The 21,638-nt window shown below is 46.9% G+C and overlaps 2 protein-coding genes across 2 annotated transcripts in view; one reads left to right on the top strand and one right to left on the bottom strand.

Annotated features, from left to right (window-relative positions):
- CYFIP1 (cytoplasmic FMR1 interacting protein 1) overlaps positions 1–21,621 on the top strand; it is a 95,304-nt gene extending 73,683 nt beyond the window's left edge. The window contains exons 24-31 of the mRNA XM_062205027.1: positions 7,403–7,546; positions 9,955–10,045; positions 12,173–12,303; positions 17,407–17,479; positions 17,954–18,048; positions 18,661–18,899; positions 19,143–19,290; positions 20,913–21,621. Of these exons, the coding sequence (XP_062061011.1) occupies positions 7,403–7,546; positions 9,955–10,045; positions 12,173–12,303; positions 17,407–17,479; positions 17,954–18,048; positions 18,661–18,899; positions 19,143–19,290; positions 20,913–21,077 (1,086 nt within the window). The 3' untranslated portion in view covers positions 21,078–21,621. The remainder of the gene's footprint in view (positions 1–7,402; positions 7,547–9,954; positions 10,046–12,172; positions 12,304–17,406; positions 17,480–17,953; positions 18,049–18,660; positions 18,900–19,142; positions 19,291–20,912) is intronic.
- NIPA2 (NIPA magnesium transporter 2) overlaps positions 7,540–21,638 on the bottom strand; it is a 55,129-nt gene continuing 41,030 nt past the window's right edge. The window contains exon 8 of the transcript XR_009867272.1: positions 7,540–7,641. The gene's annotated coding sequence lies outside the window, so the exon portion shown is untranslated. The remainder of the gene's footprint in view (positions 7,642–21,638) is intronic.

The raw sequence follows: 21,638 nt of genomic DNA, 5'->3' as shown, positions 1-21,638 counted from the left end.
CTCAACTCGGCCCCTCCCGTCTGTTGGCTTTGCATCTGTGGGTTCAACTAATTGTGGATCAGAAATATTCAGGAAAAAAGAAATTGTGTTCATTGAACAGGTGCAGGCCTTTTTCTTGTCATTGTTCTCTCAGCAACCCAATGTAACTACTGTTCACACATCACGTAGATAGTGTTGGGTGTTGTTAAGTCATCTAGAGATGACTCTAAGTATTTAGGAGGATGTACATGATCATACGCAAACTCTCTGCCATTTTACGTAAGGGACTTGAGAATCTGCACATTTTGGTATTCGAAGGAGTCCTGGAACCAATCCTTTGTGGATACCAAGGGATGACTGCATTTAAAACACTCTTTTGATTCATAAGAAAAAGATAAATACTCGACAGTAAAGAGAGAGAGAGAGAGAAGCATGAGATGAGCAGACTCTCCAAAAATAATAATAAATACAATAAAAGCAGACGTCCAGCCATACCAGTAACTGCAGAGAGAGATGACAGCGGTAGGGATTTTGCCCATGAGATGGGAAAAGGTTAAAGGCCTCAGCTTCTTCTGTGAAGAGTGCCATTGTCTCCCATGCTGCTGGCAGGGGTGTCCCTGGGCTCTGCCGCTGGGGCACACGGCCTGCATTCATGAATGTTTAAACATTCTCCCTTGTGAGAAGCCAAGTCCTCAAGGAAATCAACAAGAAATACAAAATGAGGTCTCACGGGAGTGATGCTAGGGCACTGTCTGTCCCGTGTGCTGGTTGGCGGGAGCTGGGCATCTCAGGGTTGTCACGGTCCCGTCCACGTGTGTTCGGACGTGAGCAGATGGCACCCGAGCGTCATGTGCTGTGCAGGTGTGAGGCTGGCTCACTGCCCTGCCCCAGGCTATGGGGGAGAGGGCCCCGCCCCCGCGGGCATCAGGGCCGAGGCTGCAGTGGGGCAGGGTTGGAGGCTGAGTGGCAGCCATCTGGTGGGGTTTGGGCAGCTGCTTTAGGCCTCAGGTGACAGCCAGGGTTGAAGAGGGCAGACCCTGTCCTGCATGGTGTTCCTAACCCGAGTCTCTCTCTTTTTTTTGGTAAACGTTTAGTGAGGCTGGTTGTAATTTTGTACAGATTGTCAGTCTGTAGTCAGTTTGCTGGCTCACTCAGCCAGCATCTGTTGAGCGTCTGCTGTGTCCCTCAGTGTCCTTGGTCTCCATCCAGCAGCAGAGTTCTTGGGGAGACTCAGGTTCCCCAGAGCAGCCATTTGGGCCCCACAGCTGAGAGGGTATAGGTTTGGTCAGCAGGCCAGGGTGGCCAGAGTGGCAGGGAGGGCCCAACAGGAAGTCTGGTCAGACGCAGGGATGGCAGTGTTCCCAGGAGACAGGGAATTCAAGCCCCTGCCCCCGCCCTTCCTCCCTCATGCCCTTGGGGTTGAGGGGCAGTCAGCCTCTGACTTCTCACTGCGGGGTCTCAGAGAAGAGCCAGGAGGAAGGGAAGCGCCTGTGGCTGCTCCAGAGACGCCCTGGTAGCAGAGGCCCTCCCTGCCATCTTGAGTGGACCCCAGCCTGTCTCCGTGGACCCCTGTAGAGGCCATGGCTTGTACTCTCTTGCACTGGTGGAGTGAAGCTGACTGCAGATAGACCTGAGCCCAGCTGGTGATCGTGGAGGCCAGGACCAGCAAGCTAGAATCCCACAGACAGCGAGGGCCCTGGGACAGCCACACCACGCAGCCTGCTTCCTAGGGCCCTGTGACGGCCATACCACCCGGCCTGCACCTGGGCCCTGGGACAACCACACCACACAGCCTGCACCTGGGTAGCCAGGTCTCGAAAAGCAGAAAGGATGGTTGTGACCATTGCTTTGTTCCCTGTTCTTTAGTGCAGGATCCTCTCATTTTGGCTCTCTTGGTTGCCTTCATTCCTCTCCTCGTCAGTGACGTGAACTTGACGTTGGAGGCAGATTTGCCTCTTGGGAATGGGCTTTTGTTTTCCGGACGGCAAGTCCATCAGCAGCCATTACTGTCTCCTCCGCCCCTCTGAGAACAGTGGGCTTTCCATCACAACAGGGGTGTCCCTGAGAGGCAGGGGTGTGTTGAAGGGGGTGTGAGAATCCTCTTCTGAAAGTGGGGTGATGCTGTAAAGAATGTGACCCCCCAAAACAATGGTCTTTCCGGTTTTCAGAGGATAGTTTAATTTTTAGCAACTCTGATAGTTTATAGAATAATACAGTTTGGCTATTTCATAACAGATGCTGATGTGGTTAAAGGCTGGGAACGGATTTTGCCTCTCACAGCAGGAAGTGGGACAGAAAAGTGACCTTGCTAGGAGCCTTGCTGACACATGGGGAGCGGGGGGCACTGGCTGTGGGTACAATGTCTGAAACAACCCTGTGTTCTGTTGCTGTCCTTAGCACCACCCAGTGGCCATGGAGCTGTGAGTGGACACACAGGTCTTCATAAAGGGCCTGGGGTCACCCTGGGCAGGCTCTGGGCTTAAGGCATCTTCAGCAGCACCAAGTGGACAAGTAGCCAGGTGCCAGGAATGCAGTGACCAGGCGCGTCCTCCAGGGGGCAGCTCGGAGCACATGTGCCTGGGCAAGGGGCGGGGTCTGGAGGCTACTCCTCTCCTGAAGCCGTGGTCGTTGAGTTAACTCAAGTGCTCTCCCCCAGGAGGGTTTAAAAAAGACTTTTATGCAATAATCAGTTATGTACTCTAAAGGATATCTTAAGGGATTAGAATAAGTGCTCGGATGCCCACTTTCTGAAATTAACCTGTAATGTTTTAACTCTTAGAACCAAATGGAGTTTTGTGTTATTTTAGAAGACAGAACACCTGATGAGTTAGATTTTTAAAATTCCTGTATCTCAGAACGGACAGACTTCCTCTGAACTCGGTTTGTCTGTTGGGGAAGCACGCCGTTTTCCCGTCTGCTCTCACACCACTGCAGTCAACACACATTTCCTTGACCTCGAAACGCAGGGGGATTTCTCCCCACCCGCAAGCGAGCACCTGCTGGGGCTCCTCTAGTTTACAGTCCAGTTCTGGCATTGTCTTTGGCAGATGTAGTCGGATCCCCGCAGCCGGGGGCTCAGCCCCCAGATCCGCCCCCACCCCCATCACGTTAGAGCCCAGTCCCAAGCCCCAGGTGGTTCTGACTGATCAGCTGTGTAAGTCAGGATTCCCACTACTCCCACCTCCGGTTCAATTAGTTTGCTACAGCGGCTCACTTAATTGACTTAGTAGGTTTATTACGCTGGCTGGAGGGTGAGGTATGGGAGAAGAGACAGGAGACTCTCTGAACCCTGTCTTTTGGGTTTTTATGGAGACTTCATTGTATACACATGATTCAGATGAACAATTTTGTAGAAGTGTGGTTGGACAGAGAAGGTGTGATCAGATGCTAATAGACTGGGGAAACCCAGCAAGGCCGTGCGTTCAGATCCTTCTTGGCCCCTTTGGAGTGGGGAAGCTCTTCTGACGGCTGTCAAAGGCCAGTCAGACTTCCTTTTTGCCCAGCTAAAGGCAGGGCAAGATGACCCAACTTGGAGAGGGAGTTCAAACCAGGAAGCCTGGATGGAATCCAACATTGGGTATCACAGCTTGACTCTGAAATGTTTCATCCTCTTAGGCATGCCCACAAAATAAGTTGCTCTTTGTGAGAGGACCCAGTGCGGCAAGGCTGTTCTTCCCTGGTCCGTGCTGCACTTCCTCCTCGAGCCCAAGGGTGCAGGGGCCAAGTGTAGAAGCCAGGGAAGCTGGGCCTCTGAGGCCAGCTGGATGGTCAGCATCACGTGTGGGTGGCTTGTGGTTCCGGGTGGAGCATTCCTAGAGAGAAGGCTTGCAGACATGTTTGTAAGAAGATCCTGAGACTACAGGGCTGTGTCCATCCTGGCAGCCCAAACGCATCTGTGCCTTCTTTGTGGTGTGAAAGGCTCAAGAGAAGCATTTCGATTCTCCAGGATTTTCCTCCAGGAGCACAGGGTAGCAGGGTTGTGTCTGTTCCCAGTAAGGTGTGAGGGGACCTCACCTCATCAGAGAGCACCCCTCCAGGGAACTGAACTTGAACCTCATGGAAACAGGTTTCAGCCCTCAGTTTGAGAAGTTAACGTTTGTGCAGTTTTTATTCTTACAACCTAAGTCAGGGGTTTTTTTGGCTGGATTGCTTGAACTCATGCAAGTGATGTTGATGCTGACTGCTCATCCTATACATATCACACAAGGCTTTCTTGGGGACTCCCCACCCCAACGGTGGCTAAATGCCAAAACATGATGTCAGAGTTGAATAAGCATGCTCAAAAACAGCCTATTTTTAAAATTAATTTATATATTTGAAAGAGTTACAGAGAGGGTCTGTAACTTCATCTGGGTCTCCTACATGGGTGGCAGGGACCTAAACACTTGGGCCATCCTCCATTGCTTTTCCTAGGACACAAACCAGTGCCCATACGGGATCCTGGCATTGCAGGCAGCGGCTTTACCCACTATGCCACAATGCTGGCCCCACTGACAGCCCTTTTTACTTGAGAACTCTTGTATGTGTCAGACGCACTTGATTTTGTTGCAGTATAATTTATAGTGCTTTTATCTATGCAATTAGGAAATATAGAAGAATCTAATTCAAAAACTCGATGTTCTTTTTATGAATAATGAACTAGGACTAATATATTCTGAGAATAAAATTGACTTAGGTGAGTTATGATCACGTGTTGGCTCTTGATAACATTGCCACTTAGGAAATATGCGTGTTCTGAGTAAAACACACTCTCTTGCGCACATTACTGGTAAGATTGCCCTTGGTTCACAGATGAAGAGAGAGTGTCCTGAACGTGAGAAGAACCCAAGTCACACAGTCAAGATGCTGTGAGGGTAGCACCTACCTCTGCTTGTTGAGGGAGGCTGGAGTCTGCATCAGCCAGGGGCTGTGAGTCTTCCTGGAACCAAGCTGAGGCTGGATGGCACGGGCTGCCCTCCTCTAAATATTGGATAATGCAGTTTGGAAGTTTGCTGCCCTTACAAATAGTGACCCCCCACCCCCAGCACTGCAGCCCTGTCTGCTGTTTGACTCTTCTTGGGTTGTCTCTGGAATGTGCCCACAGGGAAGCCAGACACTGGGTAGGGCGAGGAGGCCGGGGACCAAGTGTGTCTTGAGCAGTGACTTCTCTAACAGGGCAGCTCTGGGTGTGAGTGTTTTCTCTTGTTAAATGAGGTCATTAGAGTTCTTTGTTGGTTTCCATTTCAAGCATGTGAACCTACTGTCAAGCAAAGACCTTACACAGAATTCCAGCATTTAAAGCACAGGGGCATGGCTTTGAGGAGGGTGTGGGAGGAGAGGTATGTGTCTGAGCTCATGATCAAATACGGTTCTTTCAAGCATGAGAGTGGTTTCAGGGGTTGGTCACAGGATAGGCACGTTGTCTGACTTGCTTAATGTGGTATTTACAGTCAGGTCAGATGTGGACTCCCATGACCACCCACACATCTGGTGGTTGGCTCGGAAGGACTCACAGGACTGTGATACTCAAGGCTGCAGTTTAGTCCAGCATAAGGGTGTGAGGCAGCATCAGTAAAGGAAGAAACAAACACATCTGAGCCCACCCCCAACCTGCCTTGTTTCACAGCACTTGAAAGAAATGAGTGTTCTCTTACTGTGGGGCAGAGTGTTCTATACATGCCCATCAAATTCTGTTTGTTGATGGCGTTGTTTGCTCTGTTGTTACTGACTTTCTGTCTATTCTATCAGTTACTGATTTGAGAGAGAAGTTGAAGTCTCCAGCTGTAACTGTGGATTGGTTCATCTCTCCTATCAGTTTTGCATCAAATATTTTGAAGATACTGTTCAGTGCACGAACATTTCAATAGTCTGCTCTTTTTATCATTATGTGATACAGTCCCTCTTTGTCCTGTGCTCTGAAGTCTACTTTATCTTAAGATAGCCATTCTGGTTTTCTTCTGATTAATGTTTATATGATTATTTTTCCATTCTTTTATTTTTGACTTACCTTTATCAATATGAAGTTGAGTTTCTTGTAGCGTATAAATAAGTCCTATTTTTGATCCATTCTGCCAATTGCTCTTTTAACTGTTTTTAACCACTTATCTTTAATATAATGACACATGATATGTTAGTGCCCATGAAGGGTTCACCAAGATAGGCCTTACCTTGGGCTCTAAAAGTTCAACAGAATTAAGAGTTGAAATCATACAGAGTGGACCAAGTAAACACCAGCTAGAAATCAGTAATGAAAAGATAAGAACCTGCCGGCACCATGGCTCTCTACGCTAATCCTCCGCCTTGTGGCGCTGGCACACCGGGTTCTAGTCCCGGTCGGGGCACCCATCCTGTCCCGGTTGCCCCTCTTCCAGGCCAGCTCTCTGCTGTGGCCAGGGAGTACAGTGGAGGATGGCCCAAGTGCTTGGGCCCTGCACCCCATGGGAGACCAGGATAGGTACCTGGCTCCTGCCATTGGATCAGCGCGGTGCGCCGGCCGCAGCGCGCCAGCCGCGGCGGCCATTGGAGGGTGAACCAATGGCAAAAGGAAGACCTTTCTCTCTCTCTCTCTCTCTCACTCACTGTCGACTCTGCCTGTCAAAAAAAAAATAATAATGATAATAATAAAAATTTAAAAAAAAAGATAAGAACATCTTCAGATACTTGGAATGTAGCATAACTCATGGATAAAGAGAAAGTCTCAAGGAAAATTTTTAAAAATACATTGAATTGAATGAAAATGCAAACGTAGGAAAATTTGAGGGGATGCACTGAAGAAGTACAAGAGGGAAACTGACAGCCCTGGATGAACTGCTTGTGTGGAGGGGCCTCCCTGCTCTCTGTGCTGTGTTCTTCAGCAGTCTTAGCGAGGTCTCCCCTACAGGAAGTGAGCTGACCGCCTTTCCCACCCTCCTGCCTTAGGGCACTCCCTCATCGCCTCCTGGGAACCCTGTGTTCTCCAACTGTGTGTCCTCGAACATTTCCCCTGAAAGGCTATGGGAGCCGCTCTGTGGAGGCACGCATGAGGCTTTAAGATGTAATTACTTCTCATTCCCGATCTCATAACAGCTTCTGTCAAATTGGCAGCTCAGTAAATGCTAGAACACCAAATGGTTTTGTTTCCTTTTTTCCATTTTAACAAGTTTGCTTTTCATAACAGATTGAAGATTCCAGTAAGGGCAGTATATCCTTACTAAAACCCATGAAGAACTGTTTCATAATATTTATTTTCCACACACTTTTTGAAGACTCCTCACGTGCCTAGATTTCAAAAAAAAATTACACCAAAAAACAAACTTATTTTTTGTTTCCAGTTTCCTTGAACTTTTTGAAGTATCCTTGTATTTCACAAGTAAATTCACTGGGTCCCTTCACCCAAGGGTGTTGTGTGTATTGACTGCATCCACCAGCAGACTTCTTCACCCGCATGTGTGTCCCTTGTTCCTAGGCTTTGAACCTGGCCTACTCCAGCATTTATGGCAGCTACAGGAACTTCGTGGGGCCTCCACACTTTCAGGTCATCTGCCGGCTGCTCGGCTACCAAGGCATCGCTGTGGTCATGGAGGAGCTGCTGAAGGTTGTCAAGAGCCTGGTGAGTTTCCACTGGATGAGCCTCCTTCACAGGGCCTGAAGGCATCAGGGCCCAACAAGCAAGGAGCTCTTCTCTCTGTTGTCCGGGCTGTGATTCTATAACACATGAATGGATTCAGTTTAGTTTCAGATCATATGTAGCTGATATAGCTTTTAACCATATGTACCTTGATTTCTCCCCTCTCTTTCCTAATTCAAGAGAGTGGATCCATATTGTATTAACTGACCCAGAGAAGGTGTTTTAATCACCCACATACTGCCTGCCTTATAAGGGAGTACTGCTCTTTGTATGCAGAAGTAGACTGTGCACTCCCCCTGGCCCCACGGAAGGGATCACCGCTGTTGCCCAAGCCCCATGTGGAGAAACTGCTGTGGAGGTGGAAGACAAAACAAGGCAGGAGGTCAAAATAGAGATGCTTGTCTCAGCCTTCTCCCAGTTCTTTGTGTTTGTGTTGGCATGTGCCTGAGTATGGGCAATTCTGGAAGGACTCCTGTTCCATTTGTGAAATACAAGTTTTCTTAAAAGATCTGTGGCCGTAGAAATGAAGTAAAGGCCGGCGCCGTGGCTTAACAGGCTAATCCTCTGCCTTGCGGCACCGGCACACGGGGTTCTAGTCCCGGTTGGGGCGCTGGATTCTATCCCGGTTGCCCCTCTTCCAGGCCAGCTCTCTGCTATGGCCCGGGAAGGCAGTGGAGGATGGCCCAAGTCCTTGGGCCCTGCACCCGCATGGGAGACCAGGAGAAGCACCTGGCTCCTGGCTTTGGATCAGCAAGATGCGCTGGCCGCAGCGGCCATTGGACGGTGAACCGACGACAAAAAGGAAGACCTTTCTCTCTGTCTCTCTCTCTCACTATCCACTCTGCCTGTAAAAAAAAAAAAAAAAAAAAAAAATGAAGTAAAGTATTGGCCTGTGGAGCTCCGAGGTGTTCATGGGCCGCAGGGGCTGCAGTGACCAGGGGAGGCTCAGCAGTGTGGTCGTGGTCCCTAAGTGCCTCTGTGGGCTGCTGCTATGAGAAGGTTCTTGTTGCTTCAGAGCAAGCTTGGTGCAGATGATTTGCACGGGCCCACTTTCCTGGATGCCAGGTGTTTTGTAACGAGTAAGGACTCAGATGCACATGTGTCCTGCCTACAGACTGGCGTCAGGAGGTGTGCACATGCCACTGTGTGCAGAAGCTTGATCATCCTCAGGTCCTTCCAAAGGGAAAGATGGAGAGGATGATGTCGTTTGTCATCCGTAATTTATTCCTGTCACTCATTGAGAGAGAAGTTTTTAAAGAAAATATTTAGCCGGCGCCACGGCTCAGTAGGCTAATCCTCCGCCTTGTGGTGCCAGCACACCGGGTTCTAGTCCCGGTCGGGGCACCGATCCTGTCCCGGTTGCCCCTCTTCCAGGCCAGTTCTCTGCTGTGGCCAGGGAGTGCAGTGGAGGATGGCCCAAGTGCTTGGGCCCTGCACCCCATGGGAGACCAGGAGAAGCACCTGGCTCCTGCCATCGGAACAGCGCGGTGCGCCAGCCGCAACGCGCCTACCGCGGCAGCCATTGGAGGGTGAACCAACGGCAAAAAGGAAGACCTTTCTCTCTGTCTCCCTCTACTGTCCACTCTGCCTGTCAAAAAAAAAAAAAAGAAAGAAAAAGAAAATATTTAATCTCTTCTCATCTCAACAATCTTTCTGTGACTGAGCCCATTATGACTTTCTTTATGGTCAAGTATTGATTTTCTTGTCTTCCATGATTCTCACACTCGGCAAGAGAAAGCTCAAAATAGAATTTATGGTTCCCTGGGTACAGCATCAGTTCATCAAGAAGATGGTCATGAACTTAATGCATGTAGGTCAAAAATAAAAAATTAGAACTTAGACCACTCTCACTATTTGGTAAAGACATGACCCTATGACCCACATAGGCCCTGCTAGGAACCCCAGCTGAGGGCTCTGTCCCCAAACACTTGGTAACTTGATTAGGATTCCTGGCCTCAGCATGGCCGAGTATGATGGCAACACAGTCCAGCCTGGGAGCTGCACCAAACCCAGCAGAGGAACAGGGAAGTCATCCTGGGAGAACTGCCATTCCCTGGAGCTGCCAGCACTCCTCATGTTGGTGGTGCTTCTTCGTGGGAGTCACGTGGTGGTCCAGGGTCTCCCACCTGTCTCCTTGTTCACCTCAAGGTCACTTGGGTCCTGAGAGGAGAGTTGTGTTTTAGCCTGTAAACGTCATCCATGGTGTGATGACACCTGATGAGGGTTGCTTTCTCTTTCCATGAGTGGGCTTTCACTCCCCGGCCAAAGCAGTTGTGCAGTTCTGGTCATTTCTGTGCAGTTGCTCAAAGACTCATCCTCAGAACGTGCGCCAGCCACAGCCCTCAGGGAGAGGGAAGGCTGGTGGCTGATGCAGCGCGTGTCTCTTGCAGCTTCAAGGCACGATCCTGCAGTACGTGAAGACACTGATGGAGGTGATGCCCAAGATCTGCCGCCTGCCCCGGCATGAATACGGCTCTCCTGGTAAGTGCAGGGACTTTGCAGGACAGACATGAACGTGTTCCTCTGCGGCACAGGGAGCATCTGATGTCCATGGAGAAGAGGGAAAGGTCAGCCTTTAGTGAAGGAAATCAAGGAGAACTTCTTGACAAGTATTGATTTGCCTTCCCCCAGTGGAAGGAGGTAAGGATGCCCAAACCAGATCCTCATTGTTTCTGGTAGAAGAAACAACTGAATCTTACAACCAGGAAGCAGATGTGTGGAGTCCCTATTTGCCACTGTAGAAGCCAAAGGGCTCTCTGAAGTCAGCTAGAAAGTTTCAGGCACTGAGAAGTGGTGGGCCCTGAATCCCGTGCCCTGCCCCAGATCCCTCACCAAAAAGAAAAAACGACCACTAGGGTGGGCAAGGAGCTCCACTACTGAGTCCTGCTGCCCTGCTGGGCTTTGGGGTTAGTAAACCCCAGGGACAGCTCCATGGAAGGGGGACAATGGTCCTCACCTCCTGTCTCTCCCTGTAGTCCCCTCTGTCTAGGAGACATCCCCTCTGCCTCAAGCCTGTCCTGCTCCCAGGCTGTGGAGCCCACCACAGATATGCTCTGCAGGCCCATGTGACTTGGAGGCAGTCGATCTGAGGCTGTTCTCATGAAAGTTAAAAGAGTAGGACATTAGCCTTGTTAAATAACTTGAGCCCACATGTGGGTCACCAAGAGGCCTCTCAGCAGTCCACTGGACGGGCTAAGCTCCCATATTTGGCCTAGCACCCACCCAGGTCTGTTGTTGGTGTTTGAGGAGCCAGTAAAGCGGCCCCCTCAGCCACCATGAGTGTGGCTCTTGCTTAGGAGAATCGTAAGTTCGCTTCATTGTGACAAATAGATACATTCATTTTCTATGTTGGGATAATACAATGCATGTATTCTGACTAGAGAAGGAAATTTTAATTTTTTTAAAAAAGACTTATTTGAAAGGCTGAGTTACAGAGAATCTTCCATACCCTGGTTCACCCCACAGATGACCGCAACAGCCAGGGCAGAGCCAGGCCAAAGCCAGGGGCCAGGGTGGCGGGAACCCAAACAGCTTGGTCCATCTTCCACTGCTTTTCCCAGGCCATGAACAGGGAGCTGGGTCAGAAGTGGGGCAGTTGGGACTCAAACCAGCGCCCATATGGGATCTGTCATCGCTGCCGGTGGCTTTACCTGCTACACCACAGCACTGGCCTGAGAAGGAATTTTAAATGCTGAAGAGGGAACCTTTTAGACCAAGCTCAGTACAGGTACCACCATGTATACATTAGTGGCTTACAGAGCTTCCCTGGTGGGAGTGTGTCAGGATGACACAGGTGCAGGAGCATTCTTCCCACCAGGAGGTTCTACAGGGGATTAGACAGTGAAGCCAGGAACTGTGAGATGGCAGTGGTAGGGACCCTGGGGGCATGGGCTGCACAGAGGAAGGAGCTTGCAGGGAGGCAGGCATGTGAATCCTGGAGGTGGTACTCCGGTGTGACCCACTGGGATGAGGTGGTTCAAGTCTGTAGAGTGTCTAGCTCTGTCCTTCCCTGGGTAGTTTTGGCCATTCTCTGTCTTCTGCATGACCATGAACGTGGGGATCCACTTCTTGATTCTTGACTGGATTAGCATTTTATCTATAGATCAAATTAGGGAATACTGGCTTTCTTTCAGGTCTTTATGTTTTCCATGTCTGTGGACCTGTTCCCTTGTACAGAACCTGGATGAGAATGCATGGCTTGCTCGGAAACTCCTGGGAGGCAGCAAGGGTGCAGCTTTCCCCATTGTAGCTGTCTGGTTTTGTAGATTATCATTGTGTGAAGGGACGTTGGATTTTATCACGTACTTTGTCACCACTGGAGATGGCAGTAAGGTCCTTCTTTTTTCTTGGGTTGTGGTGACCATTTCCTATTGTAGCCTTCTCTGAGGATACAGGGTTGACTGAAAACAGGTTCACATGGTTTACAGAGGATGTTCCCAGATGGCGAACATCCACCATTGGGGGAAGATGTTGGGGACAGGACATCGAGGCCATTCCCATAACAGGGCATGCTGGCAAGGTCAGAGTAGCAGGTGCTCCTGGCTGTGGGCCTGGGCTGCTAGGATCTGCTTCTGCAGCCTCTCCTAACACTGAAGCTTGCTTTCACAGGCATCCTGGAGTTTTTCCACCACCAGCTGAAGGACATTGTAGAGTATGCAGAACTGAAGACTGTGTGCTTCCAGAACCTGCGGGAGGTGGGCAATGCTGTCCTCTTCTGCCTGCTCATTGAACAGAGCCTGGTGAGTGCTTGACCCAGCCTGCCCCAAGCGTGCCCAGGGCACTCTCTGCCAGTAGTACAAGCAGCCTTATTTAGTAGGGAGTATGGGCGTGTTGTAAAGCACCATTCTTTTTTTCATGGCTACTTAGACTTTGATTTTTGAATGATTACTTACAACTGAAAAAAATGTGATGTAGATTTATTTTGAGAATGTTTTGTTTTGTGAACATTGTGAAAATGTTCTGTGGTATCTGCAACAGCTAAACTACATATTTGATATGCCTGTAAGATATGCAGATGGGATTACTGCCCAGAAGTCTGCAGTGAGGGAAATTTCCCTAGGCTGCTGATCACCTGAAGTGTGGGTCAATGTTACAGAGAAACTGATTTATTGAATTTCAATTAATTTGAATTTAAATAGCTGTACTTCCCCTCTGGCTACTGAAGACAACAGTATAATATGAATACCTAAGAGTACAGTAACACTTAATAACAGTGGGATACCTTACTTTCTTGACTGCCTCCTGGTAGTGTCTTTTAACCTGTTGCTCTGTCCCCTGTACATCTCAACTAACAGTTTACAACTTTCTGAACTGCAAACCAAGTGGCTGTTAGAGCCTTACGCAACTCTAGTCTGCCTTTAACTCATGACTAACAAGGAAGACATTTGGTCATCAGCTCTCATTTTCTGTCAATTGGCACCATTTGGTTCCTTTGTGTATTTCTGTACAGATGATGGTAGGGGAAGGAATTCTTTGTGTGCATTATACAGATCACAAATATTTCTCTTGTACCTCATCTTTTCATGCTGATAATGGTGACTTTTGATCAAATGATCTTAATTTCAACATAGTCTTTTTAAGGGTTGTCACTTTTGTAACCTTTTAAAGTTTTTTCTTACGTAGGAGTTATCAAGACATACCGTCATCTAATGGGTTTCAGTTTTGCTTTTTGCATTGAAGTTTGCAACACTTCTGGAGTTAGCCTGGAGTGTAGTGTAGATGAAGCTTCTCATCTTCTTGGGCTGACCAGTTGTTCCTCCTTCCCTGGCTGATCAGTGATATCCGTCCCTGTCACCTGTCTGCTTCCTGGGTGCACTGGTCTTCTGACATATCTTTCGACACACTGGCTTTTGACATATCCCCTTGGTCCATGTGTCTGTCCCTGGCATAACAAGTCATGCTCATTACAGCTCTCATCAGTCTTATTACATGATGGTACTTTCCTTTACCTTGTTCTCTTGTGCAGGTATGTTGTCTTTGGGGAATCTTTGCTCTGCCCTGTAAGTTTTAGAACTAGCTTGCCAAATGTATTCAAAAACCATTTTGGCATGTAGATGGGTATTGCATAAAGCTCTAGGGATTTTTTGTCACTTTTTAATGTTTATTTTGAATATCAGAGTTAGACAGTGAGAGACAGGGAGAGAGAGATATCTTGCATCTGCTGGTTCACTCCCCGATGGCTGCAACACAGTGCTGCACCGGGCTGAAGCCAGGAGCTTCATCCAGGTCTCTCAAGGGGGTGGCAGGGGCCCAAACACTTGGACCATCTTCTACTTTTCCCAGGCCATTAACAGGGAGGTACATCAGAAATGAAACAGCTGGGACACAAACTGGCGCCCACATGGGGTGCTGGCATGCAGGCAGCAGCTTTACCTGCTATGCCACAATGCTGGACACAGCTAGGTTGCTTTTCAAAACTCTCTTGTACTAGTGGCTTTTCAGAAATGGAGTCAAAATTCAGGGTGTGGCAGACTGCCAGGCCCCCAGGGACTGAGCTCTAGCACTGGCCACCTTACAGTAACGTATGAGTTGGCTCACATCTGTTGGTCCAGGGTCAGGTGTGGACACATCCACAGGCCAACAGCCTTTGTCAAGACCTGTGTCTTTCAGCTTCCCCTGTTCCTGTACTCCTAGGCAGAGGGACTGCAGCAGCCCTAAGACCTCAGTGTCCCCACTACACGTGAGCTCAGTGGGGACCTTTTTGAGCAATCCCTCCCAGGGCACCCTCCGTACTAAGAGTGATGGGCATGAGATGGAGAACCTGCCAGTCTTGGCCAGCAGGTGGCCCATGTCTAGGGCAGTCTCACTCTAAGAAATTAGTGTTCACCAAATAAATATGAATTTTAGAAAACCAGGTAAGTTACAACAAATTCCTTAAAAGTAATCTCTCATCATGAATTTTAATATAGGAAAGTTTGTTTGTTTATTTCTTTCTTTATTTATTTATTTGAAAGTCAGAGTTACACAGAGAGTAAAGAGGCAGGGGAGAGAGAGAGAGGTCCTCCATTTTGCTGGTTCACTCCCCAGATGGCTGCAGTGGAGGGAACTGCACTGATCCGGAGCCAGGAGCTTCTTCCAGGTCTCCCACATGGGTGCAGGAGCCCAAGGACTTGGGCCATCTTCTACTGCTTTCCCAGGTGCACCAGCAGGGAGCTGGATAGGAAGTGGAGCAGCCGGGACTAGAACCGGTGCCCATATGGGATGCCAGCGCTTCAGGCCAGGGTATTAACCCACTGCATCACAGTGCTGGCCCCAGGAAAATTCTATACTACAGGAAAAGTACCTTCGTGGGCAGCTTTTCCTGAACACACAGACCTCTCCTCAGTGGTCCTATCCCTGGTGTAGCCCAGCCTGAACATGTTTTCTCCCACTGGCCTCCAGTCAGGCAGTGAGACTTCCTGAGGGGAGACAGCCTGAGAAACTGGGTCAGGTGGTAGCAGGGAGCCCATGAAAGGCTGCTACCTCTTCTGTCCAGCTGCCATTTTAGAAAATAAACTCAAAGGTTTTGCTTTACCTGCAAAATAGAAGATGTCAAGGAGTGCTTGCGTGGACATAATTACAGAACCAAACGAATTTGAAGCAAAACTTAGAATATTCAAGGGAACAATCTCCACCCATTGACATGGCATTGACTGGATAGCTGTTGACTTCTGGAAGGAGTGTGATGCTTAAGGGTAAGAGAACTCTGCTCAGATCCTTAAATCACAGCTGTTGTGTCAACACATCCCTTGCAGTTATCTGACACTGAGACCATGCTGTAGTGGCCAGGGCTGCCACTAGGATTTTATTTTAGAACCAAAATTGTTAATCTTACTCCAAATTGTGTGTTGAATAGATTCATCTTTTAGCTTTTGGAAAGTAGTATGTTTTTTAAATCCTGCTCCAGAAACCCAACCTAAAAATTCTTGTAATATAGTTATTTAGCTGTGGTTGTGTTTATTAAGCTGTTTTAGAAATAATTTAAGATGCGGTTTTTAAGACTTTGTTTTTTGAGAGGCAGAGAGAGTGAGTGTGTACTCCTATCCATTGGTTCACTTTCCAAATGTCCCCAACAGTCACTGGGACTGAAACTGGGAGCCAGGAATTCAATCCAGGTCTGTCATGTTGGTGGCAAGGACTCAACTACTTGAACTATCACTGCTACCTCCTAGCATCTACATTAACAAGCTGAAAGCCTGGAATCAATGCTGATGTGGAATGCAAACATCTTAATGGATGTCTTAACTACAGGCCAAATGCATGCCCTTCCTTTGTTTTTAATGCTGGTTTTTATACCAATTCTCATCTTTTTCTAGTTTGGTTTGGATGCAAAAATTTAAGCTCATTGGCAGTGATACCTAAGAAGCACAGACTGCCCAATGGGGCCCCTGCATGGCCTACAGAATCCACTCATGCTCTCCCGCTGGGACTCTTCCACCTGTAGTCCCACTGACTATCCAGGGGTCATTCAGCTTCTTCATCTGGTAAGGCCGATCACCATCCTATCCTGTTAGTCCAGATGGGCCCACTGCCCTCTCGGCTTTGCTTTTTGCACTTGACAGTAAGCATGTGTCTTGTGAGATGACATCACTCCAGGATGTGGTGATGGTCCTCTTTGTAGCTGCATGGTACACCCCTGACATCACTACATCTGTGCATTTGCACCATGTACCTTTTTGTTTTTGCTTGTTCCTCTCTCCTACTGTGTGCTTCCATTTCTAGAATACAAGCCCCATGGCAGCAGGCTCCACTATGGACACTGGTCCTGAGTTAGCTGCTATTCTGTATATCTAATGAAGCACTTAAGATTGCCGCTCCTTTGCCTGCCTTAGGAGTAGAAAGTGGGGTCTGAAGTTGTCAGGCTTCCTTAGTGTCCCCAGGGGAGCACACAGTAGCCTTCTGGCTACTGGCACTAGGTTTGACTGGCTTGATGATTATGGACTAGTCTTCTCATCTTCCTCTGGTCTTAGTTGTACTATCACCATTTTGGGGGAGGTCCTCAGGAGGTAAAATCAGTTGTCCTGACTTTATGATGGCTGATTCTTTGTTTAATCTTTTATTCTGTCTTGATGGATTCTAACAGTGCAGGAAAGGTATGAGTAGGAGGCCCTCTTACATCTTCCGCTTGCCCTGTGGAGAAGAATCACTTCCATCTGCAGGGACCCTTTCCCATGGTCTAAGATCCTGGTTGTCCTATTCTTGCCATGTTTGGGTTCATGGTGGGTTTTTAGGGGTTCTGAAAGCCCTGTAATATTGGAGGTACACTTTTTCTCAACATGTCAATTCTGAAGAATGTTCCTTGTCTAGGCTTCTTGCCACTGGAAAGAAGTTTGTGGTCTCTCAACAGCCCAGAGTTAACAGTGCAGAACTTTGTTCCAGGCTTTGTGAATGAGCTGGGTTCCACAGTCATGTTCCTGGTTCCTTCTGCTTCTACTGCCTTGTTCACTGGGGAAGCATCCTTCCTTCTGCCTGTGTGTACAGTGAGGTCTGGCTATAAAATGTGGTTGAGGCTGGTAGGGGTGGGGGAAGGGCTGCCAAACCAGTGAATCCTGGACAGCAGTCTACCACACTCAGTCCCAATACATACTCATATATAGATTTTTAAAAGGAATTAAAATAATTAAAATTAAAAATTCAGTTCTTTGGGTACAACAACCACATTCCCAGCACTCAGCAGCCACATGTGGTGGGTAGCCACGGTATGGACAGCACATACAACACTTCCATCATCCCAGAGTTCTGTTGCCATGCCACTTGGAGGGTTTGGCCTCACTGGCAAAGACGTGCCTTGTTTCCAGAACCACGTTTTTCTGTCCATCTTGCTGTTAGACACACTCTGACATGACCTTCTTTCTCTACCCTAGTCTTTAGAAGAAGTATGTGACCTGTTACATGCAGCCCCTTTCCAGAACATCTTACCACGTGTCCACGTGAAAGGTAAGCTGTGTGTCCAATGTGGACCAGGAGTTCAGAATGCCTATTGCAGTGGTATTGCTCTGTGCAACCAAGAACTAAAGGCCAGTGCTGGACTGAGCTTGATGCCTGAACAGTCACAACTGGGAATAACTGAAGAGTACTCACAACCAAATTAAACAGATGCTGTATAGCTCAGGAATTTATGGTTGAAATTATATGTAATCTTTACAACAGCATGGGAGCAGAAGTGGCCAGGAGGCACTGTCTTAGTAGATTATGGGTAAAGAGGTTCCTTGTATAGTTCTCTGCTTCTATTTGGAATTTTCAGTAAGTTTTTTTGAATAATGAATACTGAACAGATCAGTTTTCTCTGTTTGATTTAAAGCATCAAATTAGTTCTATGAAAGAATTTTTAAAGAGAATCTCTATACTTGTTAACTTATAAATCTTTCATTTTCTTAACAAAGGAGAATATAATTTTTTTTTCTACTGCAGAGGGGGAGAGACTTGATGCCAAAATGAAAAGACTGGAATCCAAGTATGCCCCACTGCATCTTGTCCCACTGATTGAAAGGCTGGGGACTCCTCAGGTAATGTGCTGTGGCTGCCAGGCATTGGGACCGATACTCCGCCACTTGGGCCTCTATGTCTCAGAGTGCGTGTAGAGTTTAAATGAGCTAATGATTGAAAAGATTTAGTACAGCACTTGGACCTAAGACGTGCTCAGTAAATTTCACTAGTTGTTGCCATTATCCATCCTTCATAGGTTTTTAAGAACAACAAATTAGGACAGGAGGAAGGGTATCAGGGTAAAGTTCTGTATCAATTTACACTCGGATCAGGAATACTCAAGCCTGGCACTGTTGACATTTCAGACCTCTTTGTAGTGGGGGCAGTCCTGTGCATTGTAGAATATTTAGCTGCATCCCCCACATGCTGGGTGTCAGTAAACCCAGCCCACATTCTGACAGCCAAAACGTATCTCTGAACATTGCCAGATGTTCTAATCAGAACAGCTGTGCATCATTCCCTTTGACTGTTTAGTAATATATCTTATAAGCCATATAGGTAATTGCTGATGTATTTGACTTTTGTTCCTAAAAATCCTCTAAGATTCCATGAACAAAACTACAGTAGTTTGGTCTCAGTACCGACATTCTGTTGAGGGCCCAATAATATCCCTCTGCTTTTGCTTCCTGCAGCAAATTGCAATTGCAAGAGAGGGCGACCTGCTGACCAAGGAACGGCTCTGCTGTGGCCTGTCTATGTTTGAGGTCATCCTGACACGGATTCGAACCTTTCTAGATGACCCTATCTGGCGTGGGCCTTTGCCTAGCAATGGAGTCATGCATGTGGATGAGTGTGTGGAGTTTCACAGGCTGTGGAGCGCCATGCAGTTTGTCTACTGCATTCCAGTGGGGACGCATGAGTTTACTGTTGAGTAAGTATGTGTTAATATCTGATGCTCTGGAATGGAACAGTTTGTAGGGAAACTACAGCATACCAGAGGAACTCAGAAGAGGTATTTACCAGAAATGGAAAATCACCCCATGCTCTTGATGATTCTGGTGGTTCCCTTGGCTGTGGGGGCAGACTATGAGATGGTGGCTTGGTCATGGATGTGTGGAAACAGACTCGGATGAACATTTATGAAGTCTTTCCCACTGTTTATTGCTTCTCCCAGGCAGTGTTTCGGTGATGGACTCCACTGGGCTGGTTGTATGATCATTGTACTTCTCGGGCAACAGCGGCGCTTTGCTGTGCTGGATTTTTGCTATCATCTACTTAAAGTCCAGAAACATGATGGCAAAGATGAGATCATAAAAAACGTGGTATGTGAATGAAAATCTTCTGTCATATGGGTGTTTTGCAGAAACGAACTTCCTACTTAGGAAAACTTTTTCTGGGAAAGTTCTGCATCCTAGTAAAGTACCACTAGCTGAACCTTTCTTTCCCCAAATGAATTAAAATATAATTAAGTAAAGCAATACAGCAGATAAAATACAAATTGTTCCAAATTCCTTCTCTTTTCAAGGTACTTAGATCTTCATTTCTTACCTTGCAGCATCTACATTTTCAATTTATTGGCATGTTATACCAGTCTTCTGGCTTCCCAGAAATCAAAGTGCTTTTCCAGCTGTTTTTAAGCTCTCTTTTCTTTGTTAAGAATTCCTTGAATTCTAGAAAACTCAGCCATTATCTTCTCAAATATTTTAGCCCTTTTCCATTCTCTGTTCTCTTCTGTAAAGACTTTTATTAGACCTGCTTATTCTATTTTCCATGACCCTTTCCCGTTGCTCCCATAACAAATCACCACAGGCTTAGCAACAGTTCTTCTGATCAGAAGTCTGGGTATTGCATGGCTTAGCTGAACCCTCTGCTTACAGTCTCACAAAGCCAAAATCCCTGTGTCGGTGGTGCTGTGTTCCTTCAGGAGGCTCTGGGGATGCATCTGCTTTCAGGCTCATGCAGGTAGTTGGCTGTAGTCAGTTCCCTGCAGTCATAGAACTGAGGTCCCATTTCTTGCAGGCTGTTAGCTCACATTTCTCTTCATTCTTGTCACTTCTCCCCCACTTCCAACACTGGCTTGAGCTCTCTTCTAGGTAGAACCAGTCTAGTCCTGTGTCTTAAGAGTTTCCAACCTTAGCCATATCTGCCAAGTCTTTTTCGCCATGAAAGGTAATATACTCACAAGTACCAGGTCTTGGAGAGACTGTTATAGTGCCCATGCCTTCATTTCCTTGACTGTCTGGGCTACATCTCTAGTACTTTCTTCAGATTTGTCTGTAGTTGACTAACTCACTTAAGCTGTGTCAAATCTGGTGTTTACTTTTGTCAAATTTATCACCAAGATTTGAACAAAAATCATTTTTAAAAGACATTTGTCAAATTTAATTTTGAAGGCCTTAGGAAGCTTAAAAATACCAGTACATAAAATAGAAGCTCATAAATAAATAACTTGTTTCCTTATTAAACGGAATTTATATAGCTTTCCTCCCAAGGTTTGCATTTGCTTGGCACCAGAGTGTTACCCTCTGGGACTACTATGGCGTAACTTCCTGGGAGAAATCTCAGGGACAGTCCAGCTTGCTTATGGCCCTGACTTTACCTACCACAGCAGCAGTGCCTTTAGAGTTTCTTGTGTGTGTGTCTCTATTTTAACAGGAGGGTCTACTAAAGATTACTAGTCTTTCCCCACAGATTATACCATCTTCATCTTCTATAGTCTCAGCTTTTTGCACACAATAAGTTCTTAATAGCTGCTGAAAGAATAGGTCTTTAAATTGTGCAAATGGGCACTGGACTATCTTCTAGTTGTTCCAGTAGTTGCATTAAAGATGAAACTATGTCAATACAGTTTGCTACAATTTTTATGAGAAAATATGAAAATCCTAACATTTTGAAACATAATAAATTTACAAGTGGTAACAGTAAAACATCCTCCTTGTTGTAGCCTTTGAAGAAGATGGTGGAAAGAATTCGCAAGTTCCAGATTCTTAATGATGAGATCATCACTATCCTGGACAAGTACTTGAAGTCAGGTGATGGAGAGAGCACGCCCGTGGAGCACGTGCGCTGCTTCCAGCCGCCCATCCACCAGTCTCTAGCCAGCAGCTGAGGGCACACTGGGCTCTGCCGCCCACAGCAATTAATAACTCTAGGCATGTTTTTCTTTCCATAAACTATTTAGTGAGATTTTTAGGGACTATTTTTCAGTATCTGTTCTTGTTAAAGAGGGTGCTTTTTGATCTAAAGGCTTAATTTTATAAAATTGACTTATTTTTCTAGACTAAAATTGTATATGCTTTTGGTAATTATGAAGTCTGAGAATATTGGCTGCTGAAGGTTCCCATCATATTGTTACAAGATATTTCCAGTTTTTCTATGGAATGTTCCAGCGCTAGCTATGTCAAAATGTTGCTGAGTTCATTCATTTATCCCTTAAGTTACTTATTACCAGCTAATTGTATTAAAATCCCTTACCATTAAACTTAATCATTAACAGTTTAGCTTTGTTGAGGGATTATGGACAATCTCTTTTTTAAGTCACTGTTCCCTTTCCTGTCTTGTGCCAGTATACTTCAATTCAAATCTCATTGTGACAAAATCCAATTTGTAGGGATATGATTTAAAGGTTATAGAAATAAAACTAATGAAACCTATTTGTGTTCTTTCATTT

Source organism: Lepus europaeus, chromosome 11 (assembly GCF_033115175.1).
Source record: "Lepus europaeus isolate LE1 chromosome 11, mLepTim1.pri, whole genome shotgun sequence".
In the NCBI taxonomy this organism is placed as follows: domain Eukaryota; kingdom Metazoa; phylum Chordata; class Mammalia; order Lagomorpha; family Leporidae; genus Lepus; species Lepus europaeus.
This window is presented reverse-complemented; position numbering and strand designations above follow the sequence as displayed.